Consider the following 25,431-nt stretch of genomic DNA (forward strand, 5'->3'; position numbering starts at 1 on the left):
GAGAGAAACCCCAGAACAGGAGCGGCTGATTGTGAGTAATTTTCCCTGTATTTTGAGCGAGATCCAGGAGCTGGCTCAGGTAGAGGAGCTCTCACATCCGTTCCATTTGTTTGCATTGTTTTCTATGAGTCCAATTCTGCTGAAAGCTGACAGCACTGAAAACTTCCATTGATTCACAGAACAAGTACAGCACCCATTAACTTGAATTAACAAAAATGCCATAACCTACAATTCAGTGATGTCAATCCAAGTAATCTTTTCTTTCTGTTCACCTTCTCAGTTTATATATACTTTTTAGCTGCAAGGCAAGATTGTTGTGTAACTCCAAAAGCTCATGTGCTTATAATTTATAAGCATTTGTAACCCTATTGTTGGACCACTGAACAAAATCAAAAAAGCACAAATAAGAGACTGATCAGTGTAGCATTGGAAAGTCAATCAAACCAGCAGAAGAGCAAAAAGACCTTGACTTTTTCTCAGTAAACCAGGACATCCTAAAGAAGACCATTCCATAAGGATCAACTACTGTACTGAAAAAGCCCTGGTTCTAAACCAAACCTGTCACAGAATCTGAATTCTGGGGATCTGATACAATATTGACTGGAATGAAGTGATTTCAGCAGAAATGCAGGCCTAGATGTTTGCAACACCTGGAAAGCTAATGCCTTTAGGACAGCAAACTGTTAACTAAGCCAGAAGTTTAAGCTTTAGGAACTGAGCAAATAGGAACACATATAGAAAATGACCATTTAGCCTATCCACAGTAAATGACAGCCGCTAAAGACCTGCCCATCGAGACCTGCAACTCTATGCAAATTATAGTAATTCATGATTAAACAAATTTGGCATCATGCCAACCACATATGAGCAGTTAAATATGCTATAATCTTGGAACAATATATGTTTAAACCCAAAACTTATGCTAATAGTATTAACATTCAGAAAGGAAATCAATAAAAAAAAACTTACCTCTTCTCGCAAATCCAGTCACTCCCTTTCAATCATATGTATTCTAATTTACGCTGAACTAGATCCACTCTGGTTGTTAACTGAAGATGACCAAATTGCATGCCAAACTTGACTCTCTATAAATAATGTTACTGAACACATGTAAATTCATAATTTGTCTGTGAATTATGTATGCCAACCTTGTTACCCGTTCTGAGCTCGTTGGGAAGGACAGGATTTAAAACTAACCAAATAAATCAATGAGGTCTTACCAGAGACTTAGGAAGAGTTTAATCACTTCCTTCTTCCTGCTGTCCATTCCTCTCTTTGTGCACCCCAAATTCCTTCCGATACAATTGCTTCTACGTTCTATACTTCTTTCTTCACCCCTACACTATACTGCTGCCTTTAGATTTTCCATCCCAAATCATGGCCCAAATCATTTTTAGTATTAAATCTTAACTGCCAAATGATAGACCACTAGTGTTTAAGCCCGTTACATTAACGGGTGCTAGAATAGATTAGTCTGATCCAGTAGGGCTATTTTTCTTATGCCTTACCCCCATATTCAGGCTCCCATTTCCCCTTTTACCTTTGAATGATATACACCTAATAGGATTACCCAAGGGCAATATTTATTTAAGAACATAAGCAGTGCCTCTGCTGGGTCAGACCAGAGGTCTATCACACCCAGCAGTCTGCTCACGCAGCGGCCCATCAGATCCAGGACCTGTATAGTAATCCTCTATCTATACCCTTCTATCCCCTTTTCCTTCAGGAAATTATCTAATCCCTTCTTGAACCCCAAAACCGTACTCTATCCTATCACACCCTCTGGAAGCGCATTCCAGGTGTCCACCACCCTTTGGGTGAAGAAGAACTTCCTAGCGTTGGCTCTGAATCTGTCCCCTTTTAATTTTTCCGAATGCCCTCTCGTTCTTTTATTTTCCGAAAGTTTGAAGAATCTGTCCCTCTCCACTTTCTCTATGCCCTTCATGATCTTGTAAGTCTCTATCATGTCCCCTCTAAGTCTCCGCTTTTCCAGGGAAAAGAGCCCCAGTTTCTCCCTGGAGAAGCGGAGACTTAGAGGGGACATGATAGAGACTTACAAGATCATGAAGGGCATAGAGAAAGTGGAGAGGGACAGATTCTTCAAACTTTCAAAAACTACAAGCCGTGTCGTTACAAGAGATTTTTCGATAGATTGCTCAGTTTTCAGGCAGGTGAAATGAATATATGGTTAAGTACCATTATTTTTCAGGCACATTCATATATGTCTTTTAGGAAACTATTAAAAACTGATTTATTTGACAAATTTATAAACTGATGTTTCAGAATTGATAGGTAAATGTACATTGATTTTATTGGATCTTAATGTATTTTAGCAAATTGTATTTTATTCATTGATTGTATAATTTGTAATGTATGTAAACCGCCTAGAACTATGTGGTAGGGCGGTATATAAATTAAAATTATTATTATTATTACCTTCCCTATTTCCACCAACTTAAAAATCTCTCCCCTTTCTCTGTCCTTCACCACCTCTACAGAGCTCCCTCTCCATTCCGCCTTTTCCCATCAATCTTTGCTTCTGCATCTTCACTTATTCTTCCTGCCCCTTTCTCTCACATGTCCCCTTGTGTAGCCCCCTTCTCCCACCTCCCCCTTTTTTCATCCCCAGCTTCCTTCTCTCACACATTCCTTTTTTATAGCCCCCAACCCTAACCCCCTTCTCATACCTGTTCTTCCAGCCCTCAGTTCTAGCCCCAGTCTCCTTATCACCACTGTCTTCCTTTTCAGCCCCCAAATCCAGACTGAGACCCCCTTCTCTCACAACTCACCTTTTGCAGTCCCGAGCTCCAGCCCTCCGAACTGTCTTCTTTTAACGGCCTCCTACACCAGGTCTCTTTTCCCAAGAACCCCCCTTTAAAGCCTCCTTCCCTCACATGTCATAGAGTAATGCTGTACTTTTAAAACCAATAGGAGGAAATATTTTTTCACTCAGAGCATAGTTAAACTCTGGAGTGCATTGCCAGAGAATGTGGTAAGAACGGTTAATGTAGCTGGTTTTAAAAATGGTTTGGACAAGTTCCTGGAGGAAAAGTCTGTTGAGACAGACATGGGAGAAGCCACTGCTTGCCCTGGATTGGTGGCATGGAATGCTGCTACTATTTTGGGTTTTGCCAGGTATTTGTGATTTGGATTGCCTCCGTGAGGACAGGATATTGAGCTAGATGGACCACTGGTCTGACCCAGTAAATCTCCTCTTATGTTTTTATGTATGATGAGTGTGTTTGTTTTGTACCTGCTAGATTATGTAGCATGAGCTTATTTTTGGCAGAGCACTGTTCTTACTGAGGTCTTTTTTTCCACTTTTTGGAAGATTGTGTAGCAGGGTACTTCACCTCTTTAGATGAGAGTAAAGTGTGATGTTTTATTTTCTTTATGATATTTTGCCTAACCTTCCCTTGATATTTTTTCTGTGAGTGAAGGTAGTTGAAATCTCCCATTATTAGTGTGTTATCCAGTCTGTTAGCCTCCCTAATTTCTAATAACATTTCAGTATCTGTCCGTACATCCTGATAAGACGGACAGTACTACACTCCTATCACTCTCCTTTTCCCCTTTACACATGGAATTTCTACTCATAGGGATTCTAAAGTGTGTTTCTACTCCTGTAGAATTTTCAGTCCATTTGATTCAAGGCCCTCCTTAACAAATACGCTACGCTTCCACCAATTCAAGGCCCTACCCTTTGGGCCAGCAACAACGCTGCAGATATTCTCAAAGGTGATGATGGGGGTGGTGGCGGCTTTTCTTCACTGCCAAGGCATCCATGTTCATCCCTATCTGGACAACTGGCTGATTCAGGCTTCATCCCTTCAGGATAGTCAGTCCACTATGGCATGAGTTCTTCATCTCCTACAGTCCCTGGGCTGGGCGATCAATTTTGACAAGATCAAACTAGTGCAGTTGTAGAGATTGGAATATCTGTGAGTCCTATTTGAAACAAGTTAGGAGAAGATATTTCTCTCTGAGTGCAGGTGGAGAAGTTACGGCTACAGGCCTGTTCACTTCTGCAGATTGCCCAATCCCAAACATGGGATTATGCCCGACTGCTGGGATCAATGACAGCTGTGATGGAGTCGGTGCCATGGGTGAGGCATACGTGTGCCCCTTCGGCAGTCTCTTCTCAGTCATTGGTCTCCGGTTTCTCTGAGGTGTTCACCTGCAGTGGACTGCCAAGGCCAGGAAGAGCATTTGATGGTGGCTTTCCAGCACCAACTTGCTCAAAGGTGTTCCCTTTCCCATCCAGCATTGGAAAGTGGTAAAAGAAGATGCCAGCCTCTGGTTGGGGAGTTCACTACCTGTCACATCTAGCACAGGGTGTCTGGACTCCAGTAAAAGTGAAGCGGCCCATCAGTCTCTTAGAATTCAGGGCAATTGGTTTGGCCCTGAAAGAGTTTGGGCCATTTTTGGAGTGCTTTCCTGTCAGGGTGTTTTCAGACAGTGCCACAGCTGTGGCTTAATTCAGCAAGCAAGGGAGGAACTCACACCCAGCGTCTGGCAAATGAGGTCATTCTACTCATGAACTGGGCAGAGAAGCAACTGCTCTGTTTTTCAGCGGCTCACATTGTGCAGACAGATTTTCTGGACCCAGGGGAATGAGAGCTGTTAGAGAGGGCCTTTCAGCTGATTGCGCTTTACTGGGGTCGTCCACTGATCGACTTAATGGTGACCAGGCTCAATGCCAAGATAGGCTTATTCTTCAGTCGTTGGAGGGCGCCTGCCAGTCTATTACCCTGGCCGGCTGACGTCGTCCTATTCTTGTTTCCACCATGGCCAGTGGTGGGCCATGTCCTCAGGAGAGTAGCTTCTCATCTCATTCCAGTCATCCTGGTCTCTCCAGATTGGCCTTGGAGGCCCTGCTACGCTGATCTGATTCATCTGCTGGTTGGAACTCCTTTTGCCCTTCCCTCCAGCCAGGGGTTGCTTCAGCAGGGGCCAGTGCTGATGGGAGGATTCATCCCCTTTGGTCTTAGAGCTGGCCCTTGAGAGGTCCAAGTTGAGGTGCAAGGACTATGAGGATTCACTGATTACAACTCTCTTACAGGTGGAGGATGCTGAGCTGGGATGGCACGTTGGCGGAAATCAAGTGCTGCTGGCTGATGTTTAGGGCCAGCTGGAGAGTGGCTCTGGGGTCGTAGTCGGCTTCTTGATCATCTGCTGCCTTCGGTTGCCTCACCTGTAGTTAGAGACCTTCTCTGTCTTGCTTTGGATGGCTTTGGGACTTTGAGTCTTTTGGATTTACTTTAATTTTATTCTTTTTATTTCCTTTTTTATTTTATTATTTGAATTGTACCCTTCCCTCACCACTTTTGGAATTTTTTTATATCTTTACTATTTTATTAATTGTTTTCTCAGGTACTTTAGCTAGATTGTGGGCCTTTGGGACAGATAGGGAAGTTCTAAATACCTAATTTTATTTTATTGTAACCCATTCTGGGCTCCTGAGGAGGACAGGCTTTAAAAATGAATAAATAAATAAATTCACCTGTTTCCAACAAAAGAGAAGGAAATAACACATTCAGTGAATGATACTACCAAGTGAAAGTTAATACCAAATTTATAGTCAGTTTACAAACAGCCAAGGTCCATCCAAAGACCAAGGTTACACCTTTTCTCTTACTGCATGAACTAGTAAAGCAAGCTATTGTCACTGCAGGAAGTTTAAAAACTAATTCTGCTGTTAAAGGTCATTACTTTCTCACATTCACCTGTTTCCAGTAAAACAGAAGGAAGCAACACATTCAGTGAATAGTGCTATCAATTAAAAGCCAATACAAAATGTATAGACCGTTTAAAAACAGCCAAGTACTCACAAAATCAAGCAGGATTCAACAAGCCAAAGTGGCATTATTTTTCTTACAAGAGACAACAGGAGAAACTTCCTTCACATCAGTGAGAGACACAAAAACAACAAAGGAGACCAGATGGTGCTCAATCCTTTTATTTTTAAAACAGACTCGACACGACCGTGTTTCGGCCTCAAAAGGCCTGCCTCAGGAGTCTTAATATTGAATAATAAAACCATGGGTGTATGAATCCGTATGTCCAAATATTACGGTAAGCGCCCAGATAAAAGCTGGCGGCGAGAGCAGCAAAAACGCATAGAAATGAAAATGAAACAAGGGTGCAGTCATAAAACTAGGGCTATACTATCGCCCACCTGGTACACCGGAAGGAGTCGGACACGACTTGGAAGCTGAACTGAGACAAGAATGCAGGACTGGAAGTGTAACAGTGATGGGGGACTTCAACTACCCGGGGATTGACTGGAGTATGGGTCACTCCAACTGCACTAGGGAAACAGGATTTGTAGAAGCTGTGAGGGACTGCTTCATGGAGCAACTAGTCAGGGAACCGACGCGAGGGAGTGCTACTCTTGACCTCATCCTAAACGGATTAGGGGGGCCTGCAAGAGGGGTAGAAGTGGGAGGACCACTAGGCAACAGTGACCACAACACGATCAGATTCACATTAGAAAGGGGGACACCCACAGGAAGGAGGACCGCAACGACTGCGCTCAATTTCAGGAAAGGGAACTATGTTGCTATGAGGGAAATGGTGGGGAGGAAGCTCAGAAACATCCTTAGGATGGAGACTGTAGGAAGCGCCTGGACCCTATTCAGGGATACCCTGCAGGAAGCACAAAGAAAGTACATCCCCAGTTTCAGAAAAGGCGGTAAGAACAAGCGGTCAAAGGACCCGGTTTGGATCTCAACAGAAGTAAAGAGGGCAATAAATGACAAAAAAGTATCCTTCCGGCGATGGAAAAAGGACCCAACGGAGGAAAATCACCAGGCGCACAGGAAATGCCAAAAGGAATGCCACCGAGAGGTTAGAAAAGCAAAAGGGAAATATGAAGAGGGGCTGGCCAGGGAGGCGAAAAACTTCAAGGCATTCTTCAGTTACGTAAAGGGGAAGCGACCAGCGAGAGAGGAGGTGGGGCCGTTGGACGATGGGGATAGGAAGGGAGTGATTAAGGAGGATAAACAGGTAGCTGAGAGGTTGAACACATTCTTCTCGTCGGTTTTCACGAGAGAAGACACATCTAATATACCGGACTCAGAGGAACTCATGAGCGGGGAACAGGCTGAAAAATTGGAACACATAGAGGTAAGTAAGGAGGATGTCCTCAAACAGATAGACAGGTTAAAATGCGGCAAATCGCCGGGCCCGGACGGGATCCACCCAAGGGTTCTGAAGGAACTAAGACAAGAAATAGCGGGCACAATCCAGCATGTTTGCAACCTATCCTTGAAAACTGGAGAGGTACCAGAGGACTGGAAATTGGCGAATGTCACACCTATCTTCAAGAAGGGATCGAGGGGTGACCCCGGGAACTACAGGCCGGTGAGCCTGACTTCAATTACAGGGAAGATGGTGGAAGCTATGATCAAGGACAGTATTTGCGAGCACATCGAGAGAAATGGCCTACTGAGAACAAGCCAGCATGGATTCTGTAAGGGAAGGTCATGCTTAACGAACCTTCTGTACTTCTTCGAGGGAATAAGCAGTCGGGTGGACAATGGGGAACCTATAGACATCATTTACCTCGATTTTCAGAAGGCTTTCGACAAGGTGCCACACGAAAGGCTGCTTAGGAAGCTGTGGAACCACGGGGTGGGAGGGGATGTGCACAGATGGATCAAGCACTGGTTGTCGGGTAGACTGCAAAGGGTCGGAGTGAAGGGCCAATATTCTGACTGGCAGGGAGTCACGAGCGGTGTGCCACAGGGATCGGTGCTGGGGCCGTTACTCTTCAACATATTTATCAATGACCTGGAAAAGGAGGCAAAGTGCGAGGTTATAAAATTTGCAGACGATACCAAACTGTGCGGTAGAGTTAGGTCCAGGGAGGAGTGTGAGGACCTGCAAAGGGACCTGGACAAGCTGGAAGACTGGGCAAACAAATGGCAAATGCGCTTTAACGTGGAAAAATGCAAGGTCATGCATATAGGGAAAAAGAACCCGTTGTTCAACTACAAATTGGGGGGGGCATTGTTGGGAGACAGCAGACTTGAGAGAGACTTGGGTGTGCTGGTGGATGCATCACTGAAGCCATCTGCACAGTGCGCAGCAGCCTCGAAAAAAGCCAACAGGATGCTGGGCATCATAAAGAGGTGCATAATAACCAGGACGCGGGAAGTCATCATGCCATTGTATCGAGCGATGGTGCGTCCACATCTGGAATACTGCGTTCAGTATTGGTCGCCGCACCTCAAGAAGGACATGGCGGTACTTGAGAGAGTCCAAAGGAGAGCAACGAAACTGGTAAAGGGGCTGGAACACTGCCCATACACCGAGAGATTAGATAGGCTGGGGCTCTTCTCTCTGGAAAAAAGGAGACTCAGGGGAGATATGATAGAGACCTTCAAGATCATGAGGGGCATAGAGAGGGTGGATAGGGACAGATTCTTCAGACTGAAGGGGACAACAAGTACGAGGGGGCATTCGGAGAAACTGAAGGGAGATAGGTTCAAAACAAATGCAAGGAAGTTTTTTTTCACCCAAAGGGTCGTGGACACATGGAATGCGCTACCGGAAGAAGTGATCAGGCAGAGTACGGTACAGGGATTCAAACAGGGATTGGACGGATTCCTGAGGGATAAAGGGATCGTGGGATACTGAGAGAGATGCTGGGATGTAACACAGGTATAGAAAGCTAACCAGGTAATAAGTATAGTAACCCAATAGGTCGTGCATGTGCAAGACCGGAGGGTTAGGACTACGATGGGAAGATAGGACTTAAATGAGAAAACAAGGTGGCAAGTGAGCCCCTTCTGGTGATGCAGACAGGCGTGACCTGTTTGGGCCGCCGCGCGAGCGGACTGCCGGGCAGGATGGACCTATGGTCTGACCCGGCGGAGGCACTGCTTATGTTCTTATGTTCTTATGCTCTCGTCGCCAGCTTTTATCTGGGCGCTTACCGTAATATTTGGACATACGGATTCATACACCCATGGTTTTATTATTCAATATTAAGACTCCTGAGGCAGGCCTTTTGAGGCCGAAACACGGTCGTGTCGCGTCTGTTTTAAAAATAAAAGGATTGAGCACCATCTGGTCTCCTTCGTTGCTGTTTTCGTGTCTCTCATTATTTCTCTTACTGCATGAACTATTAAGGCAAACTGTGGTCACGGCAGGAAGTTTGAAGACTAGTTCTGGGGTTAAAGGTAATTTTTTCAATAAATGTTTAAATTAAATCTAAAAAAAAAGCCTAAAAAAACATTTTTATGTTTTCCAGTGATGCAATGTGCTTATAGAGGCTAGTTTGTGTTTTGCCACTGCAGTTGGTCTTGAAAAGTAGCAGCAGAGGTGGAGAAAGATGTGGTTGAAGCTTAATCTCTCTTTGCCTCATATCAGACACACGTGAATCATCATCAATATTTGTACAGTTCCTTTTGTGTAAACTGCAGGCCAGTGCACTTTACAAATTTCTACTTATGAAATGCTAGCCGTCGTCTCATTTGTGACAACTTGGCACCTATGATTTATGCAGATAAAATGTATTTTACCCATGTTAATTGCTCTCCCTAATTGGAGTTAGACATGTGCGTCTTGTTCATAACATGTGCTGGCTATGTTGAGAGGAGGCATTCCTGGGGGCATATTTAGTCAGGGCAGGAAAACAGCATGCATAGATTACATTTACAACTGTACAGATGGACTTCAGCTATGTTTCAAAGGAAAAGTGTGTGTGTACTTTGGCATTGGTAGGTCAAATATACCTGTGGACTTTGTTCTAGTGTGGATAGTTTGAAAATTATCCCCTTATTTATTTTATATTTTCTATACCGCCTTTAACTGTATAGAAAGATCAAGGCGGTGTGCAATCTATATATTAAAACAAGGAAAGGAACTACAATGTTTGCATAGGATAGCTTCACCCACATCAGCAAAAACATCATGTATAAAAAGGGAAAGCAATCGGGGATAGGCAAGTAGGATCTCTCGGAGAAAGAGATAACAGTTACTGCAAATGGCAGACTAGATGAGCCATTTGGCCTTTATCTGCCATCATGTTTCTAGGTAAAGGGAGGGGGAGGGGGTGACAAGTCAGAATTCAGGAACTGGAGGCAAACAGCGCCAAAAGGCCCATCCCATTAATATGAAAAGTCCTGTTCGAATACCCAAAACTTAAGTGCAGTCTTAAATTTCCGTAAGGAGAGTTCACTTCAGATGTGTAGTGGAGTGAATTCCAGAGTTCAGGAGCCATGAATAAAAATGTGCAGTGACTGGTGGATTCCAAATGAGCATAACGGGGTGAAGGCAAAACCAACCTGTGATCATTTAGGGAATGAAACATAGAGAATGACACGGAGACGGAATTTGTCACTGTCACCGTCCCCGTGGATAACTGCAGGAAACCATCCTGTGTCATTCTTTAGTGCCCTTGGGATGGCTCCCAAAGTGACGGGCTGGGTCAGGAACTGGTTGAGTGGAAGACGACAGAGGATAGTGATCAATGGAGATCTCTCTGAGGAAAGGGATGTTGCCAGTGGTGTGCCTCAAGGTTCTGTTCTCGGGCCTGTTCTTTTTAACATTTTTATAAATGATATTGCTGAAAGGTTGTTGGATAAGATTTGCCTCTTTGCGGATGATACTAAAATCTGCAATATAGTAGACAAGCCAGATGGTGTGAATAATATGAAGAAAGACCTGGTAAAGCTTGAAGAATGGTTTGAAATTTGGCAGCTAAAATTTAATGCTAAGAAATGCAAGGTCATGCATTTGGGCTGCATAAACTCGAGATTGGGGGGTGAAGAACTTATGTGCACGATGGAAGAGCGGGACTTGGGTGTAATTGTATGTGATGATCTTAAAGTGGCCAGATGGGTTGAAAAGGTGACGGCGAAAGCTATAAGGATGCTAGGTTGCATAGGGAGAGGTATGGCCAGTAGGAAGAAGGAGGTATTGATTCCTCTGTATAAGACTTTGGTGAGACCTCATTGTGTACAATTTTGGAGGCCGCACCTTCAAAAAGATATAAAAAGGATGGAGTCAGTCCAGAGGAAGGCTACTAAAATGGTGTGTGGTTTTCATGATAAGGTATATGGGGACAGACTTAAAGATCTCAGTCCATATACTTTGGAGGAAAGGCGGGAGAGGGGAGATATGATAAAGATGTTAAAATTTTGGATGCTGTCTCTGGCGTCCTTGTATCCTTTTCTGGATCACAACGATTGGTTATACTCTCTGGATCTTAAGGAGGCTTACACTCACATTCCCATTCACCCAGGCTCTTGTAGGTTTCTCAGATTTCAGATGGGAAATCAGCATTTCCAATACAAGGTCCTACCTTTCAGCCTTGCATCATCTCCCAGCGTTTTCACCAAATGCCTGGCAGTAGTAGCAGCAGTCTTGCGAAATCATGAATTCCAAGTTTTTCCATATCTGGACAATTGACTCATCAAAGACCCTACATCTCAAGGAGTTACTGTAGCGACACAACAGCCTGTACTGTTCTTGAAAATTTGGGATTCAAAATCAATTTTCACAAATCTCAACTGCAGCCTTCTCAGATTCTGTGATTTATTGAGCTCTTCTAGATACTGTACAGCTCAGAGCATTCCTCCCCCAGCAACGTCAAGATGCTCTCATGCAACTTTGCCATCAAGTGTTCCTCTTTCCTTCACTTTCAGTGAGGCACATGATGGTTCTTCTAGGTCAATTGGCCTCTACAGTTCACATGACTCCTTTTGCCAGACTTCACCTAAGGACACTGGCTTCTCAGTGGTCACAAGCTCTCGATCTGCTTTCCCAGCACATTACAGTAACATCTTCTCTTCAGCAATCTCTTCCAATCTTTCCAGAGGTTTGCTGTTTCAAATGCCCCCTCACCAGAAGGTTCTCATGACAGATTCCTGAACCTACGCTTAGGGAGCTCACCTAGATGGTCTCCATACACAAGGGCACTGGTTCATCTATTGGAATTCAGAGCAATTTTCAGCATCTTCTCCACAACTTTTTGTCTCCTTTGATCCAAACAAGTTGGGGCACCCAGTTTCCAAGAGGACTATTTCCAACTGGTTGGCTACTTGTATCTTGTTTTGTTATGCTCGGGCTGGGCTGCAACTAGAAGGATGAGTCATAGCCCATAAAGTTAGAGCTATGGCAGCTTCAGTAGCTTTCCTACGTTCTACTCCTATTGAGGAAATCTGTAAAGCTGCCACTTGGTCCTCAGTTTATACTTTTACTTCTCATTATTGTCTCATCCAGATGGGATGGCCACTTTATCCAATCAATATTACAAAATGAATTTTTCTAAATGCCAACACACCCACCATCCCGTTTTGCTTAGCTTGGAGGTCACCCATACGTGTCCTGGGATAAAGCACAGTTACTTACCGGAACAGGTGTTATCCAGGGACAGCAGGCAGCTATTCTCACAACCCACCCACCTCCCCTGGTTGGCTTCATAGCTGGCTATCTGAACTGAGGAGAAGCGCACATGCGCGGTGCGGTCAGTCGCAAACTTTCTAAAGTTCTTAAAGCAACAGCGCTTTTTAGCTGTCCGCATCGGGGCTCCATGGATGACGTCACCCACATGTGAGAATATCTGCCGGCTGTCCCTGGATAACACTCTTTCCATTCCCTCTTTCCAGTTTGGCACACAGTGCAGATCCTGCAATTGTATGGTTTTAATATGATCGTTAACATATAATTCATTTCCCTCTCCTTTTCTTCCTATCCTGTCTTTCCTGAACAGATTATAGCATAGTATAACTATATCCTAGTCATGGTTCTTCATGAGCCATATCTCCGTGATCACCACTAAATCCAAATCAACCTCTTCCATCAAAGCCTCTAGATCTAGAACCTTGTTTCCCATATGTCGAGCATTAGTATATATTGCTTTCCAGACATTGCCCCTTTTTTCCATTTGTGTAGAGGTATTTAGTGATTCACTTACCTGGGGGCTTTGACCACACTGCTCAAACAATTCTAGTTTAATTAAGTAGGTTAGCCAATCTACTGCTGAAGACACTTCTTCCCTTCTTTGATAGACGCCCACTATCCCTTCTCAACAACCCTTGAAAAATCATCCCATGATCTAGGAGGCCAAAACACTCTTGATGACACCATCCCTGCGGCCACACATTCATCTCCAGGATGCGAGCTTCTCTGACTTGGCTTTTAGACAAGAACAGATTCCTTGATCCAGCCCCAAATGTTGATAAGAACATGTACACCTATCCTGAAGTTGCATACATCACTGTGTTCAAACTGTTGCATAACCAGTTACTTGCAATCCAAGATTTTACTGTACTTGGAAAAAAATATATAATCCATCTTATTGTGCCACATATTGCATATACTGCAACAGTTTTATGAAAGATCTTTTCCACATGTAAAACAGGATTTATGTGTGGATAAATATTTATAAAATTACTCCCTTTTTTGTTTTCAAGTAAAAGCTGGAGGCACAGAGAGAAAGTAAATCTAGGAAAACCTTGAAGTCTTGTCTTGGGATGGATGATATGTAATGGAGTGCATTTGTGGGAGAAATACTTAAAACCAGATTCAAGCTTTCTTCATGATTTTGTTTTTTTTTTCCAGAGCTTGGACTTGTTTGAAATGATTGAAAAGATGCAGGTGAGTTACCTTCACGTATGCTATAGAGAAGTATTTCAGTGTAGATGTGTCAGCTAAGTTCCTCATACAATCCATTTGCCATTTTTCAGCTCCAAGGGTTTCTTCTTGGGTCATTCCCTTTTTGGAATTTTTTTTTTAATTCCATTTATCAAAGGGCGTACTATCTAAGTTTGAGCCTGGGGAAATTAAGTATCATGCTAAAGTATGCAGTAAATGACAATGTTTTTTATTGTGTTATTTATTAAGTATTTTAAATTCTTACATACAAAATAAGAATTTTCTTTTCTTTGAGCCCAAACAGCTTATAGAATTTATTGGATCAAAAGAAGGGTTGGTAACGATGACTAATGATGTATGACCTTCCACTGGCTGTAGGACGGGTGATCTAATATATAATAGGTGGAAATGATGTCTTTTCTTGATCTCCAGTATTTTTATTTGTCTGATCTTTATCAAGTTTTAAAAGTGAAAATTTTATAAATAAATAAAAATTCTTATATACTGCCTTCTGGCCTCAAAAGGGTCAATATTCAACTGTTAGCAGTGACTGTTTTGCTGGATATTCAAAGCTGAGACTTGTGGGGGCTTCAGCTTTGAATATCCGGTTATTTTTAAGCCAACTAACGCATAGCTGCTTAAGTCAATGTTCATCATTTAAGTGGCCATGGGTCACTGCATAAAAATAGGACAGACTTTTAGGTGGTCCTATTTATGCAGTAAACTTGGCTGCTGAATATCGGCCCTTAAGTTGCAAAGTGCTGACTATGCCCCTGGGGCGAATTGTGATATTCACTGAATATTAGTGGCTAGCCCTGATAAATTGCTTTGAATAGCAGGCCCAAAAAGGCTATCAAAGCAGTTTAGCGATCTTATGTTTGATTTTTTTTGTAATGTTGTTTTCATTTTCTCACATTAAAATCCCACCATCAATCAACAGAAAAGCAACTGTGCTTAAATTATTTCCCCAGCGCCAAGAACGTCCAGGAAATAGATGAAATTCCAGTTCATTGAATAAAAACACAGGCAACTTATTCCTCAATTTTGGAACCACCACTAAGAATATCTGCATTCTCCATAAAAGTCACTGAAGGCACCTTCAAAAGGGCAAATACACTGAGCCATTATCCCATAAAGGCTGAAAAGTCAAACACAGCAATAATTAGCCTAAATAGAACCCCCACTGAGAAGGAAGGCGTGGCCTAGTGGTTAGAGTTACAGCCTCAGCACTCTGAGGTTGTGGGTTCAAACCCTGTGCTACTCCTTGTGATCCTGGGCAAGTCACTTGATCTTCATTGCCCCAGATATGTTACATAGATTGTGAGCCCACCAGGGCAGATAGGGAAAATGCTTGAGTACCTGAATGTAAACCCTTAGACAATTGGGTTGTCAAATTCTGAGGAGTTTTGTGAGATAAGTTGATTTTTTCATCTGTAGTTAATGCTTTAACTCTATTTTGCACTGCACAGAGCCAGTTTTGAACTTTCATGAATATGAGGTTTAGCCTGAACACCTTAAATCCTATATATGGATGGTAGGAGGGTCTGCCGTCTGAGGCTTTTGCCTCCCCTGATATATTAGTTCTTGCCTGTGTGTAAGCACTGTTCTTTGCCTTACACTAACCTTGTGAAAGTGATTGACTGATGCAAATTCCCTTATAAGCCTATATAAAACTCATTACACTAATCCAGAAGCAGAAGCGCAGACAACAGGACCACCAATCGAAGGTGGAATTGGGGAAATCTACAACTTATTCCTGTGATAAGCAGTGTGGAGTATTACTCTTGGGATCCAGCCAGATACTTGAGATCTGAATTAACATAGAAACATGATGGTAGAAAAAGGCCAAATGGCCCATCCAGTCTGCCCATCCGCAATAACCATTATCTCTTCCTCTCTCTAAGAGATTCCACGTGCCTAACCCAGGCTTTCTTGAATTCAGACACAGTTTCTGTCTCCACCACCTCTTCCAGGAGACTGTTTAATGCATCTACCACCCTTTCCGTAAAAAAGTATTTCCTTAGATTACTCTGGAGCCTGTCACCTCTTAACTTCATCCTATGCCCTCTCATTCCAGAGCTTCCTTTCAAATGAAAGAGACTTGACTCATGCACATTTACATCACATAGGTAATTAAACGTCTCTATCATATCTCCCCTCCCCTGTCCCACCTCTCCTCCAAGGTATACCATACGCCTTCTAACGAAGATCACGCACCATTTTAGTAGCCTTTCTCTGGACCGACTCCATCCTTTTTATATCTTTTTGAAGGTGCGGCCTCTAGAATTGTACACAATATTCTAAATGCGGTCTCATCAAAGTCTTATACAGGGGCATCAATAGGCCATAGCTCTCCCTATGCACCCTAGCATCCTTCTAGATTCCACCGTCACCTTTTCAACCTGTTTGGCCACTTTAAGATTATGACATACAATCATACCTAAGTCCTGCTCTTCTGTTGTTCACATAAGAAATGACTGTAATTCACATGTGTACTGGCAGCAGATAGAAAATTAGAAAGAGTACTTCTCTTCTGCTGCCATCCACATTTTGGGGAGAAAGAAGCATGTTTGTCTCTCTTAGGTGCTAAAATGCCTTACAACTCTTGATCAGTTATTTCATTTCTTAGATGACAACTCCATCTGCCTCATAAGCACTATAAGAAGAGACTTTAAAGAAATACATCTAGAAGAGAAATAAGGGATATGATAATACAAGGAAACCTCAGAGGTATTAATGTTCAAGCAAATATTTCTCAGTGGGAAGAAATTCTAGAAGAAGCCTTCCTTCATGGAAGGGGTGGTGGTACAGAAGAGCCTTCCAGGAGAGAAGGTGAAGGCAAATAACAGTATTCAAGAGATATCCTTAGTTGTAAAGAAATGAAAACAAAGCCAGAAAACCAGCTGAGATCTGTGTTATTGGAAAAGGAAGCCAATTGTGTGGGCTAAATGGGTCTTACAGTTCTTATTTGTCCTTACGCTCTGGGTTTCAATGAAGGGGTCCTGAAGTTGTCTTGCTTGCAGGCTGTTTCCATTAATACTTTGATCTGTTTGTTTTTCCAGGGAAGCAGAATGGATGAACAACGATGCTCCTTTCCACCTCCTCTAAAGGTGCGTTTCTAACTGCCAACTGCTTCATATTTTTCAGGCAGGATAACTTAGACTTGGTTTAATCCTTGTGCGAACTTGTAGTCATAGAACTGGAAGGCTCCAAAACTCCATCCACAGGAAGCAGTAAAACCCAAATGTCCTGAAACCATATGCCATATGTGTTAGAGACTCATGAAGACATTTGCCGCAAAAAAGATTAAAAACGTTTGAATATTTTTGCTGTAAATATTTAATGCACATTCTGGGATTTGTAATCATGTTTTACTAAAACTGTATGCGGCGGCCTGAAAACCTGGGGAACTGGGCTGCTTCTTGTGACTCTGGGCAAGTCACTTAACCCGCCACTGCCCAGGTAAAAATAATTATCCCAGGACAGCAGGCAGCATATTCTCACATGTGGATGACATCATCCACGGAGCCCTGGTACGGACAGCTGCAAAAAGTGCACTGGCATTTTAAGAACTTTAGAAATTTTGCGACTGACCGCACCATGCATGATGTGCAACTCCTCAGTTTTTAATTTTCTGCGGAGCTAAGAAGTTATGCTCTTGAACGTTTGTTTATTTTCAGCCTTTGCCTTCCCACTCATGTGTTTTATTTTTCTTTCTTTTAATTTCCCTTTGTTCTCTTTTTTTTTTTATAAAGGGTAACACACCCTGTTGGGCGTTTTTGATGGCAGGGCCTCTTTCTCACCTCAGCCATTGAGTTCAATTTGGCTGAGGCGGTTTTCCCATCCATATCCCACCTGTTAACGGGGTTTAAAAAATGCAGTAGGTGCCAAAGGACAATTTTGATCACCAACCCCCACAATTGGTGTATACAGTGCCTTGGCCTGGAACATCGCATCGAGTCCTGCGTGCGTTGTTCCACTCCTCAAAAATGCACCATTAAGAGCTGCATTTTATAGCAAGAGAAGTTGTGCGGTGTCAGCATGGAGGGAGCTGATGCATTGCATGCTTTGCCGACGTCATCCGATGCACCAATATCAACTCCTTCTGGTAAGCCAGCTAAAAAGCCACCAGCTTCCCAGACAGGGTCGTAGGTTATTATGGCATTGAGTCCAATCATGCTTACCATGCGAAGACCCCCTATGCGACTTGTTTCCAAATCGAGGGGTGCATCTCCGGAACGAGTCGCCTCATAAGCAGGCGACGAAGCTACAGGTATCAGTTCTTACTTTCTAAGAGAATCTCTCTTTTGGGCGGAGTATGGGGATATGTGTCTGCATATTACCCTGACACCGACTCCACCGGTACTGGCCCAGCCGGAGCATCACACCACACAGGATGCCGGTACCGCCACTGCTTCATCATCTTGGCTTTCAACACCGGTCATCATCTAAGAGCCATACATTGAAGCATCGTGACTCCAGACACCGTTCTAGTTCATTGAAGCATCATTCTTCTTCTCCTCGACATTCTCAGTCTAGCAAAGTGTTCTTGCAAGTCAAAACATGATTGAAATGACGAAGACAGAGCTGCTTCAATACAAGTCAGATTGGAAAAAAATTGAAATATTAACAAGAGACCTGGAGGATTGTGCCAACAGGGAGAGGAGAAGTAACCTGAGATTTTTAGGTTTACCAGAAGGGTCGAGAAGGGAGGCCCAATATCTTTTCTGAAAAATTTTTTGCCTAAGATTTTGCCTCTTAAGACCAAGTTTCCTTTAGAGTTTGAATGGGCTCATAGGATCCCTGCAAAGAGATCCAACAGACAAACTGGGCCGCGTCCATTAATATTCAAATTGCTAAGATTCCAACAAGCAATGGAGGTCTTTCATCTAGCAAAAGAAAATAAAAACTTAAAATGTCAAGATTCTTGGATATACATCGTGCCCGATTTTGCGAGGGCTACAGTTAATAAAAGGAAAAGATTCATGGATTTACGGCCACAACTAAGAAACCTTGGGGCCAAATATGGTTTATATACTCTGTGGTAATGCAGGTTACTTATGCTAATAAAACAATAAACTTTGACGATCCGGAAAAGCTGCAAGAGTTTTTAAACCAATATGAACAGCCGATGTCTTCGTGATTCTTAAAAATTAATCTTTTGAAGTTCTCTTTGCATAATATTCACGTTTATGTGCATGTAATACTATTTAACTTATTTTTATTATTTTGTTTGTTTGCTTCTACATTTGGAATCAGATCGGCATTTTTGGGGACCTGACTGCGAAGATTGCTATGGTTTAAATTTGGTTTTTATGAAAAATATAGTATAATAATAGCCATCCGAAATTGGCTTCGGTTATAATTTAAACCTGCTTGGGTCAACGGTTCCTGGCGCGAGGTATAGAATGGCAGGTAGGCTGCAACATTATTAAAAGTATTGAATGCTGAGAAAATGGTGTGATGCGCTGGCATAGGAGTTGAAAAATAATTAAAGCGGAAATTGGGAAGGGAGAGAAATATTTCCCAGGCATAGCATGGAAGATTCAACCGTTAATACAAAGTTGCCTGTAAAGAATATTTCTGAAGTTCAGGCTAAATAGAGCATGTTAAACCTGCTTCTTTCCTATACGCTTGTGAGACAGCTTCTACCTAATGTTGGATTTTATGATACTGAGATACTGTTAATATTTATGTCACCATATACCAGCGAGTCAATTAATCCTACCTTCATACTTAATCATTGAAAATTGCCCACAGATGTAACACGCCTGTGAGCTTATGACGACTAAATAGCACACAAAAATTTGAAAATACAATGTCCATGCACCATTTCCTAATCTTGATATCTCTGTAATATCTGTATCTTATTTTTCAGACAGAAGAGGATTACATACCCTATCCCAGTGTTCATGAGGTAACAAACCCCTTATCCTACATTTATGAAATTCCAATGTGCATGAGGTAATAAATTAACAATATCCCTTATAAATGTATCCACATACCTTGCTCCAGTATGCATGAAGCAACATTACACCCAGTGGTGTGGTAAGGGGGGGGCGGTCCGCCCCGGGCATAGTCTTTGTAAGGGGTGCAAGTACCCGTTCTCCTCTCCACCCTTTGTTCCTTCATGACCCCCCCACACCCCCACCGCATGCATTCCCTTCTTTCATATCTGCTTAATTTTTCTTGCGCGAGCAGCATTATGAACTTGCTGCCTGCGTCAGTGTCGCAATTCTGGGCTGCGTGCCTAGGATGGGATAGCCGACAAGTTCGTGATGTTGCTCATGCCTGGAAAATTTATGGGGGAAGGGAAGGGGGCGTGCTCACTCTCGCTACATAGTATAATACGGTGTGGCAGAACTCGTCACTGGCTCACCCAATCGTGTGAATCTAACTTACTGTATCTTCTTTTTATTAGAGTAAGTTAGATTCACACGATTGGGTGAGCCAGTGACGAGTGCTGCCACACTGTATTGTACTACGATCCAGTATACAAGTGGCGATCTGAGATTCCCCACGTGTGATAAGTCTATTTCTTAAGAAGAGCAGATATATTCTCCGTGACTGGTCCCCTATGGTGGAACGCCCTTCCTCAATAGATTCGTAATGAAAAAGATGTTTTAATATTTAAAAAACTTTTAAAATCCTATTTATTTAAAGAGGCATTCAATATTTAAATGCAGAGTTAGATCCCTTTTACTTCCCATCTCCTTTTGTTTTTTTCCCTTCTTCCACCCCAATTGAAAATTGTAACTTTTATCCTTTCCTTCCCAATCTCATGTTTGTTTTAGACATAAGAGTATTGTTAAATGTGCACTTCTTTTATTTTACTATATTTTTGATTTGTACATCGCTTAGTGATTCTAATAGGCGATTAATCAAATTTTATTAATAAACTTGATAAACTTGATAAAGAAAGATAGTGATTAAAGCATACGTGTACATATAGGTAATAAGTTTGAGTGCCTACGGGGATTGTGAATTTCTGGTGTTAGCCACACCTACAGTGACAGGTTTTGTAAAGCGCCTCCGTAGGCGTGATTCTGGTACCATTTATTTAAGTCCTGATAGGTGTCTTGAATTTTTGTTTTCCTCTTAAGTTAGGCACCTAAGTTAAGGCGCCACATACGATTTAGGCCTGTGTCTACCAACTTACTGGTTAATGATATCTACATGGACCCTTTTCTCATCGGCCAAGGTACTTGTCAGAGATGCACGCTGTCATCGTTATTGTTTTGACTTTATTTAGAACTGTTCTTAAGGAATCAATATAGCAACTTCCACTGTTAAAGCCTTGGCCTTTGCAGATGATCTGCTTTTCACATAGTTGTCCATCAACCATTCCACTTCTACTCTGGATTGTCCCTGAACTACCAAAAGTCTCTGGTTCTGGCCCTTCCTTCCACATTACAAGATTCTTAGGCGGGGGTGTTCCCATTTTCCTGGACCCAGGATTCTCGTAAATATTTAGGGGTTATCCTCCCGAGAAAGCATTTTGGCTTTTTTTTTTCCTCTGAGGAGATAGAGGGGAGAGCTGCGACTGCACAGGATGAGGGGAGGGGCTCCAGGTGTAGGGGAGAGCAGCGACACACAGGCTCAGTCAGAGGACTTCGCCATCAAGTGTGCCTGCATATTCCCTGCTTGTCTCCGGAGAACCATTGGTTTAAAGCATAATATTTCCTCTCTCCCATTTCCTTTAACAGGTTCTGGGCCGTGAAGGTCCATTCCCTTTGATCTTACTGCCGCAGTTTGGAGGTTACTGGATTGAAGGAACAAACCATGACCTTACCAGCATCCCTGAAACCGAGCAGGTCCAGTCTCCTACTTCTAAAGTAAAGTTAGAAAGTAACCAGATAGCCCGGATCTACCGCAAGCACTTCCTGAACAAGGTAAGACTAGATCTTTATATTTTGGAACAATTTTTCTCATATTCTTCTACATAATAGTATAATTGACTGCAAATAAGGTCCAGTTTGTGTATTTACTCTACCCAAGTTGGAGGAGTCTTCTGATTTTCTACCAATCTTGGGATAAAGTAGTAGCCTAATGGTTAGGAAATTTGGATGAGAACCAGGAAATGCAGTGGGTCAAGATGGAAAGAAGAGGCAGATCTTTGGATCAGAGGAAGCAAATTTTATTAATGTTCCTGACATGACTTGTGTTTTGACTAGATGCTGGTGTCAAAGATCATATTATAAGAGTTTCCTAGGTAAGCTTTCGTACCTGCACTGCAAAGGAGCTTATCTAGTCTGTTTAGTTGTTCACAACATTATCCATAAGGTTCCCAGTCTATGATACCTGTTTGGATCCCCGAGGGAAGGAGTGTTCTGTATGTCAATGCGGATCCTAACCTAATTGATGTAAACCGCCTAGAACTCGTTGGGTATGGCGGTATATAAGAATAAAATTATTATTATTATTATGTTTCTTTGAAACACAGACCGTGTCGGGTCCGGGTTCTCCAATCTTTTTGGATACAAATTGTTTCACGTTCATATTAATGTTTGTTTACTAAAGACTTGGCGTCTTGTACACCATTCCTGCAGTTTTTTTTCTTTTGTTCCTTGTTCGACATACCAATGCAGTTCTCTTGGATTTTTTGTTTGTGTTGCCTTTCGGATCATTGGTCTGACCCAGTAAGGCTATTCTTATGTTCTTGAAGCTGAAGAGAAGAAATTTCACAGTAAACAGAATCACAATAGTCCAACTGCAAAATAATAAATGCATGATTTAGAGTATGAAGTGACTGAAAATCCAGAAAATGTCTTATGGAATGAAGTTGATGTAATCAAAAATAGCCAAGTTTGAGGCTATGTAGCATCTAGGAGAAAGTCTGCCATGTGGGGTAGGAAGAAATTAAAAAAATAGGAAATTAAAGTCAAAGCTTATCAGTTCATTTCTTTTACCTGAATTATATTTGGCTCAGAAAAGCAACCCATCTGTTCTAAAATGATTTCCTTATTCCTTCATGCAATACCAATAGGTGAAGTGAAAGAAATCTGTGTGCAAGAGAGGATAGATGAGGCATGCTGCATGAAAGAAGGGAATATACACTCAGCTGTGGAAACAATGGGAGGACAAGAGCATCTGGGAAGCAATGGCAAAAGAACATGTGAAACAATAGCCATGAACTAACAAGAAGGCAAAAATGTTGTTGAAACAATAGCTTGATTACAATGGCTAAGGGAATGCAAAGACACATAGTGGCTGGGAAGATAATGAAATGTAAATTGCCACTGTGATAATTCCTGAAAAGATAAAAACATTCACGGATTAATGACAAAACAGCTGAAAGGCAGCTGATTTTGCCTGTGAAGGAAACAGGTTTTATTTCCTGTTTGAATAGAGGGTTGTCTATTCTCATTATTCACGCTAGCACAGTTCCTGAAAATGTTCACAAACCACAAAACCATGAGTCTTTGGGAAAATAGAAGTTAGGTTCCAGCAATACATGTTGCACCTCAAAATTATGGAAGGTGAACAGCGGATCCTTTTGAGAAAATAGGGTTAGGTTCCTGCATGGGACAACACTGTAGATGCTTGTAATTCACTCTTTGGCCACTGGGGAGCTCTATCTAGAAACAAATGCCAGACCGAAGTGAAAATGAAAGCAAAGGAAGCTTTTTCTTTGGAGCAGGTCCGTGAATACACAAACACAGCGGCATGAATGGGAAATATTGATCACAATAGATGCATCTGTGGATATGTGAAATCGCACATCGGGAATGCATGAATGACAAGAAACGGACTGAGGCTTCCATGCTACTGCCAATACCTTCATTTAGCTGATTTTTGCCTTGAATGTTATAACATCCTTCTCCTTCACTAAAATGAGACCTTATACTTCTTATAACTTCTTCTTTGGGAAGCTTTTGCAATGACATGCTTTTGAACTTCTGCTGCCTCTGGATACATGTCAAACATATACCCCTTTTAGATACACCTTCCATTTCGCTTAACAAAGTAATAGAGCGAACTCCCCACAGCAGACTCCAAGAGCCCTGAACTAGAAAGAAAGAACAAAGAACCTCCTTTGAGGCTTCTGGGAAGCTCTTTTACTAAAGTGCATTAAACAGTTAAAGTGCGGCTTGACACTTAGCACATGCTAATTCCTGCATTAGCTGTCAAATGTAGAGTGGGGTTGGGAATGGCCAAAACAGCTTTTTGTTGGGAGGGAAGGGCTCAAGCCCATTCCCATTGCTAGTCCCATCCCTCTGCTCCTCCATCTTTACCTGTTCCTGTAAATGCCCTTATCCCAGGACAAGCAGGCAGCTATTCTTGACTGATGGGTGACGGCACCGACGGAGCCCCGGTACGGACAATTTTAGAGTGATCTCACTCTAAGAACTTTTAGAAAGTTCTAGCTCGGCCGCACCGCGCACGCGCGAGTGCCTTCCCGCCCGACAGAGGCGCGCGGTCCCTCAGTTTCTTAGTTTCCGCGGAGCTAAGAAGACGCGTTTTCAACGGCTGTTGAAATTTTTTCTTAACTTGCCTTCCCGCTCGCGTAAACGTTTGATTTCTTTAACCTTTCTTTTATTTTGATAAAAAAAAAAAAAAAAAAAAAAAAAACCATCTTATATTTTTTTCTTCAATTTCGGTTTTTCCCCGGCGGGGCCTTCTGCCACCATCGAAGCCTCGGCCTTCGATTTGGCGGAAGCCGTTTTCCCTTTCATGCCCCCTCAACCGGGTTTTAAAAAGTGCCAGCGGTGTGCTAGGCCTATATCTCTCACGGACCCACACAACTGGTGCTTGCAGTGTTTGGGTCCTGAGCATCAGGCCTCTTCTTGCACCCGCTGTGCTACTTTAAAGAAAAGAACTTTAAAAAATCGCTTAATTCAACAGCGTTTGTTATTCGGTGCCGAGATGTCCGACCCCGTTCCTTCGACTCCGGCTTCGGCACCGCTTCAGTCGGCACCCTCGTCTTCGACGCCGCGTGATTCCACACCGGCATCCCAACAGTCAGGTAAGCCGGCTAAGAAGCCTTCCCCGCTGGAACGTCTTCCGGCCTCGAGTGCAGTGAGCCCAGTCCTGCCGCCGGTTAGACGCCAGCGGAAGCGCTCCGCCCCTATTGAGGTGAGTCCCTCGACATCGGGCTCCTCATCTCCGGGGCGTAGAGCGGCACCGCAGGTACCGCAGAAGAAAAAAGCGGTACCGGTGCCATCCCTCGATGACCGCATTACGGCCATCCTTCATGTACAGCTTAAGGAGCAATTAGAACGACTCCTTCCTGCTATAATGACACCGAACCTTCCGGTGCCAGTCCGCACCGAGCCATCGGTACCGGTTGTACATCAACCCGTGTCGGTACCGGTTGTCGAACCTGTCTTACCTGCTTCTACTGTCTCGGTACCGCTTCACCTAACTTCATCGGTATCGATGCCAGTCCTTGCACCGGAGCCGACAGCTCACCATCAATCGGTACAGACTTCGGCACCGGTGCGACCGATAACATCGCCTGACTCGGTATCGATGAGGTCGGGTAAGTCGGTACGCAAAACCCGACACATGCAAACATCGACACCTGAGTCTCGGGACCATTCTTCCCATGTCAGAGACCCTGATCTGTGGGGGGACTCAGAGGAACCCTTTCTTTCTGAAGGAGAATGTTCCTCAGAGGAGGAGGATTCGGCTCTCCCTGACCCATCCTCCAAACAGACCACTTCCTCTTTCTCCAATTTCTTGAAGGAGATGTGTGAGTCTTTGTCCATTCCTTTGGAGGCTGAATCCAAAAAGTCTAAAGCTTTTTTGGATGCCCTTGATTTTGATCAGCCTCCAAAGGAATTTTTGAAGCTTCCCCTTCATGACATCTTGAGGGAAACT

At 43.0% G+C, this 25,431-nt stretch overlaps 1 protein-coding gene across 3 annotated transcripts in view; it reads left to right on the forward strand.

Annotated features, from left to right (window-relative positions):
• The window catches only part of RAP1GAP (RAP1 GTPase activating protein), a 196,077-nt gene that overhangs the window by 112,315 nt on the left and 58,331 nt on the right, over positions 1-25,431 (forward strand). For 2 of the 3 annotated variants that reach the window (XM_033922754.1, XM_033922753.1), the window contains exons 3-6: positions 13,576-13,611; positions 16,671-16,718; positions 19,487-19,525; positions 21,315-21,500. In XM_033922754.1, the coding sequence (XP_033778645.1) occupies positions 13,594-13,611; positions 16,671-16,718; positions 19,487-19,525; positions 21,315-21,500 (291 nt within the window). In that variant the 5' untranslated portion in view covers positions 13,576-13,593. The remainder of the gene's footprint in view (positions 1-13,575; positions 13,612-16,670; positions 16,719-19,486; positions 19,526-21,314; positions 21,501-25,431) is intronic. The other variant, XM_033922755.1, reaches the window with a different exon arrangement.

Source organism: Geotrypetes seraphini, chromosome 15 (assembly GCF_902459505.1).
Source record: "Geotrypetes seraphini chromosome 15, aGeoSer1.1, whole genome shotgun sequence".
In the NCBI taxonomy this organism is placed as follows: Eukaryota; Metazoa; Chordata; class Amphibia; order Gymnophiona; family Dermophiidae; genus Geotrypetes; species Geotrypetes seraphini.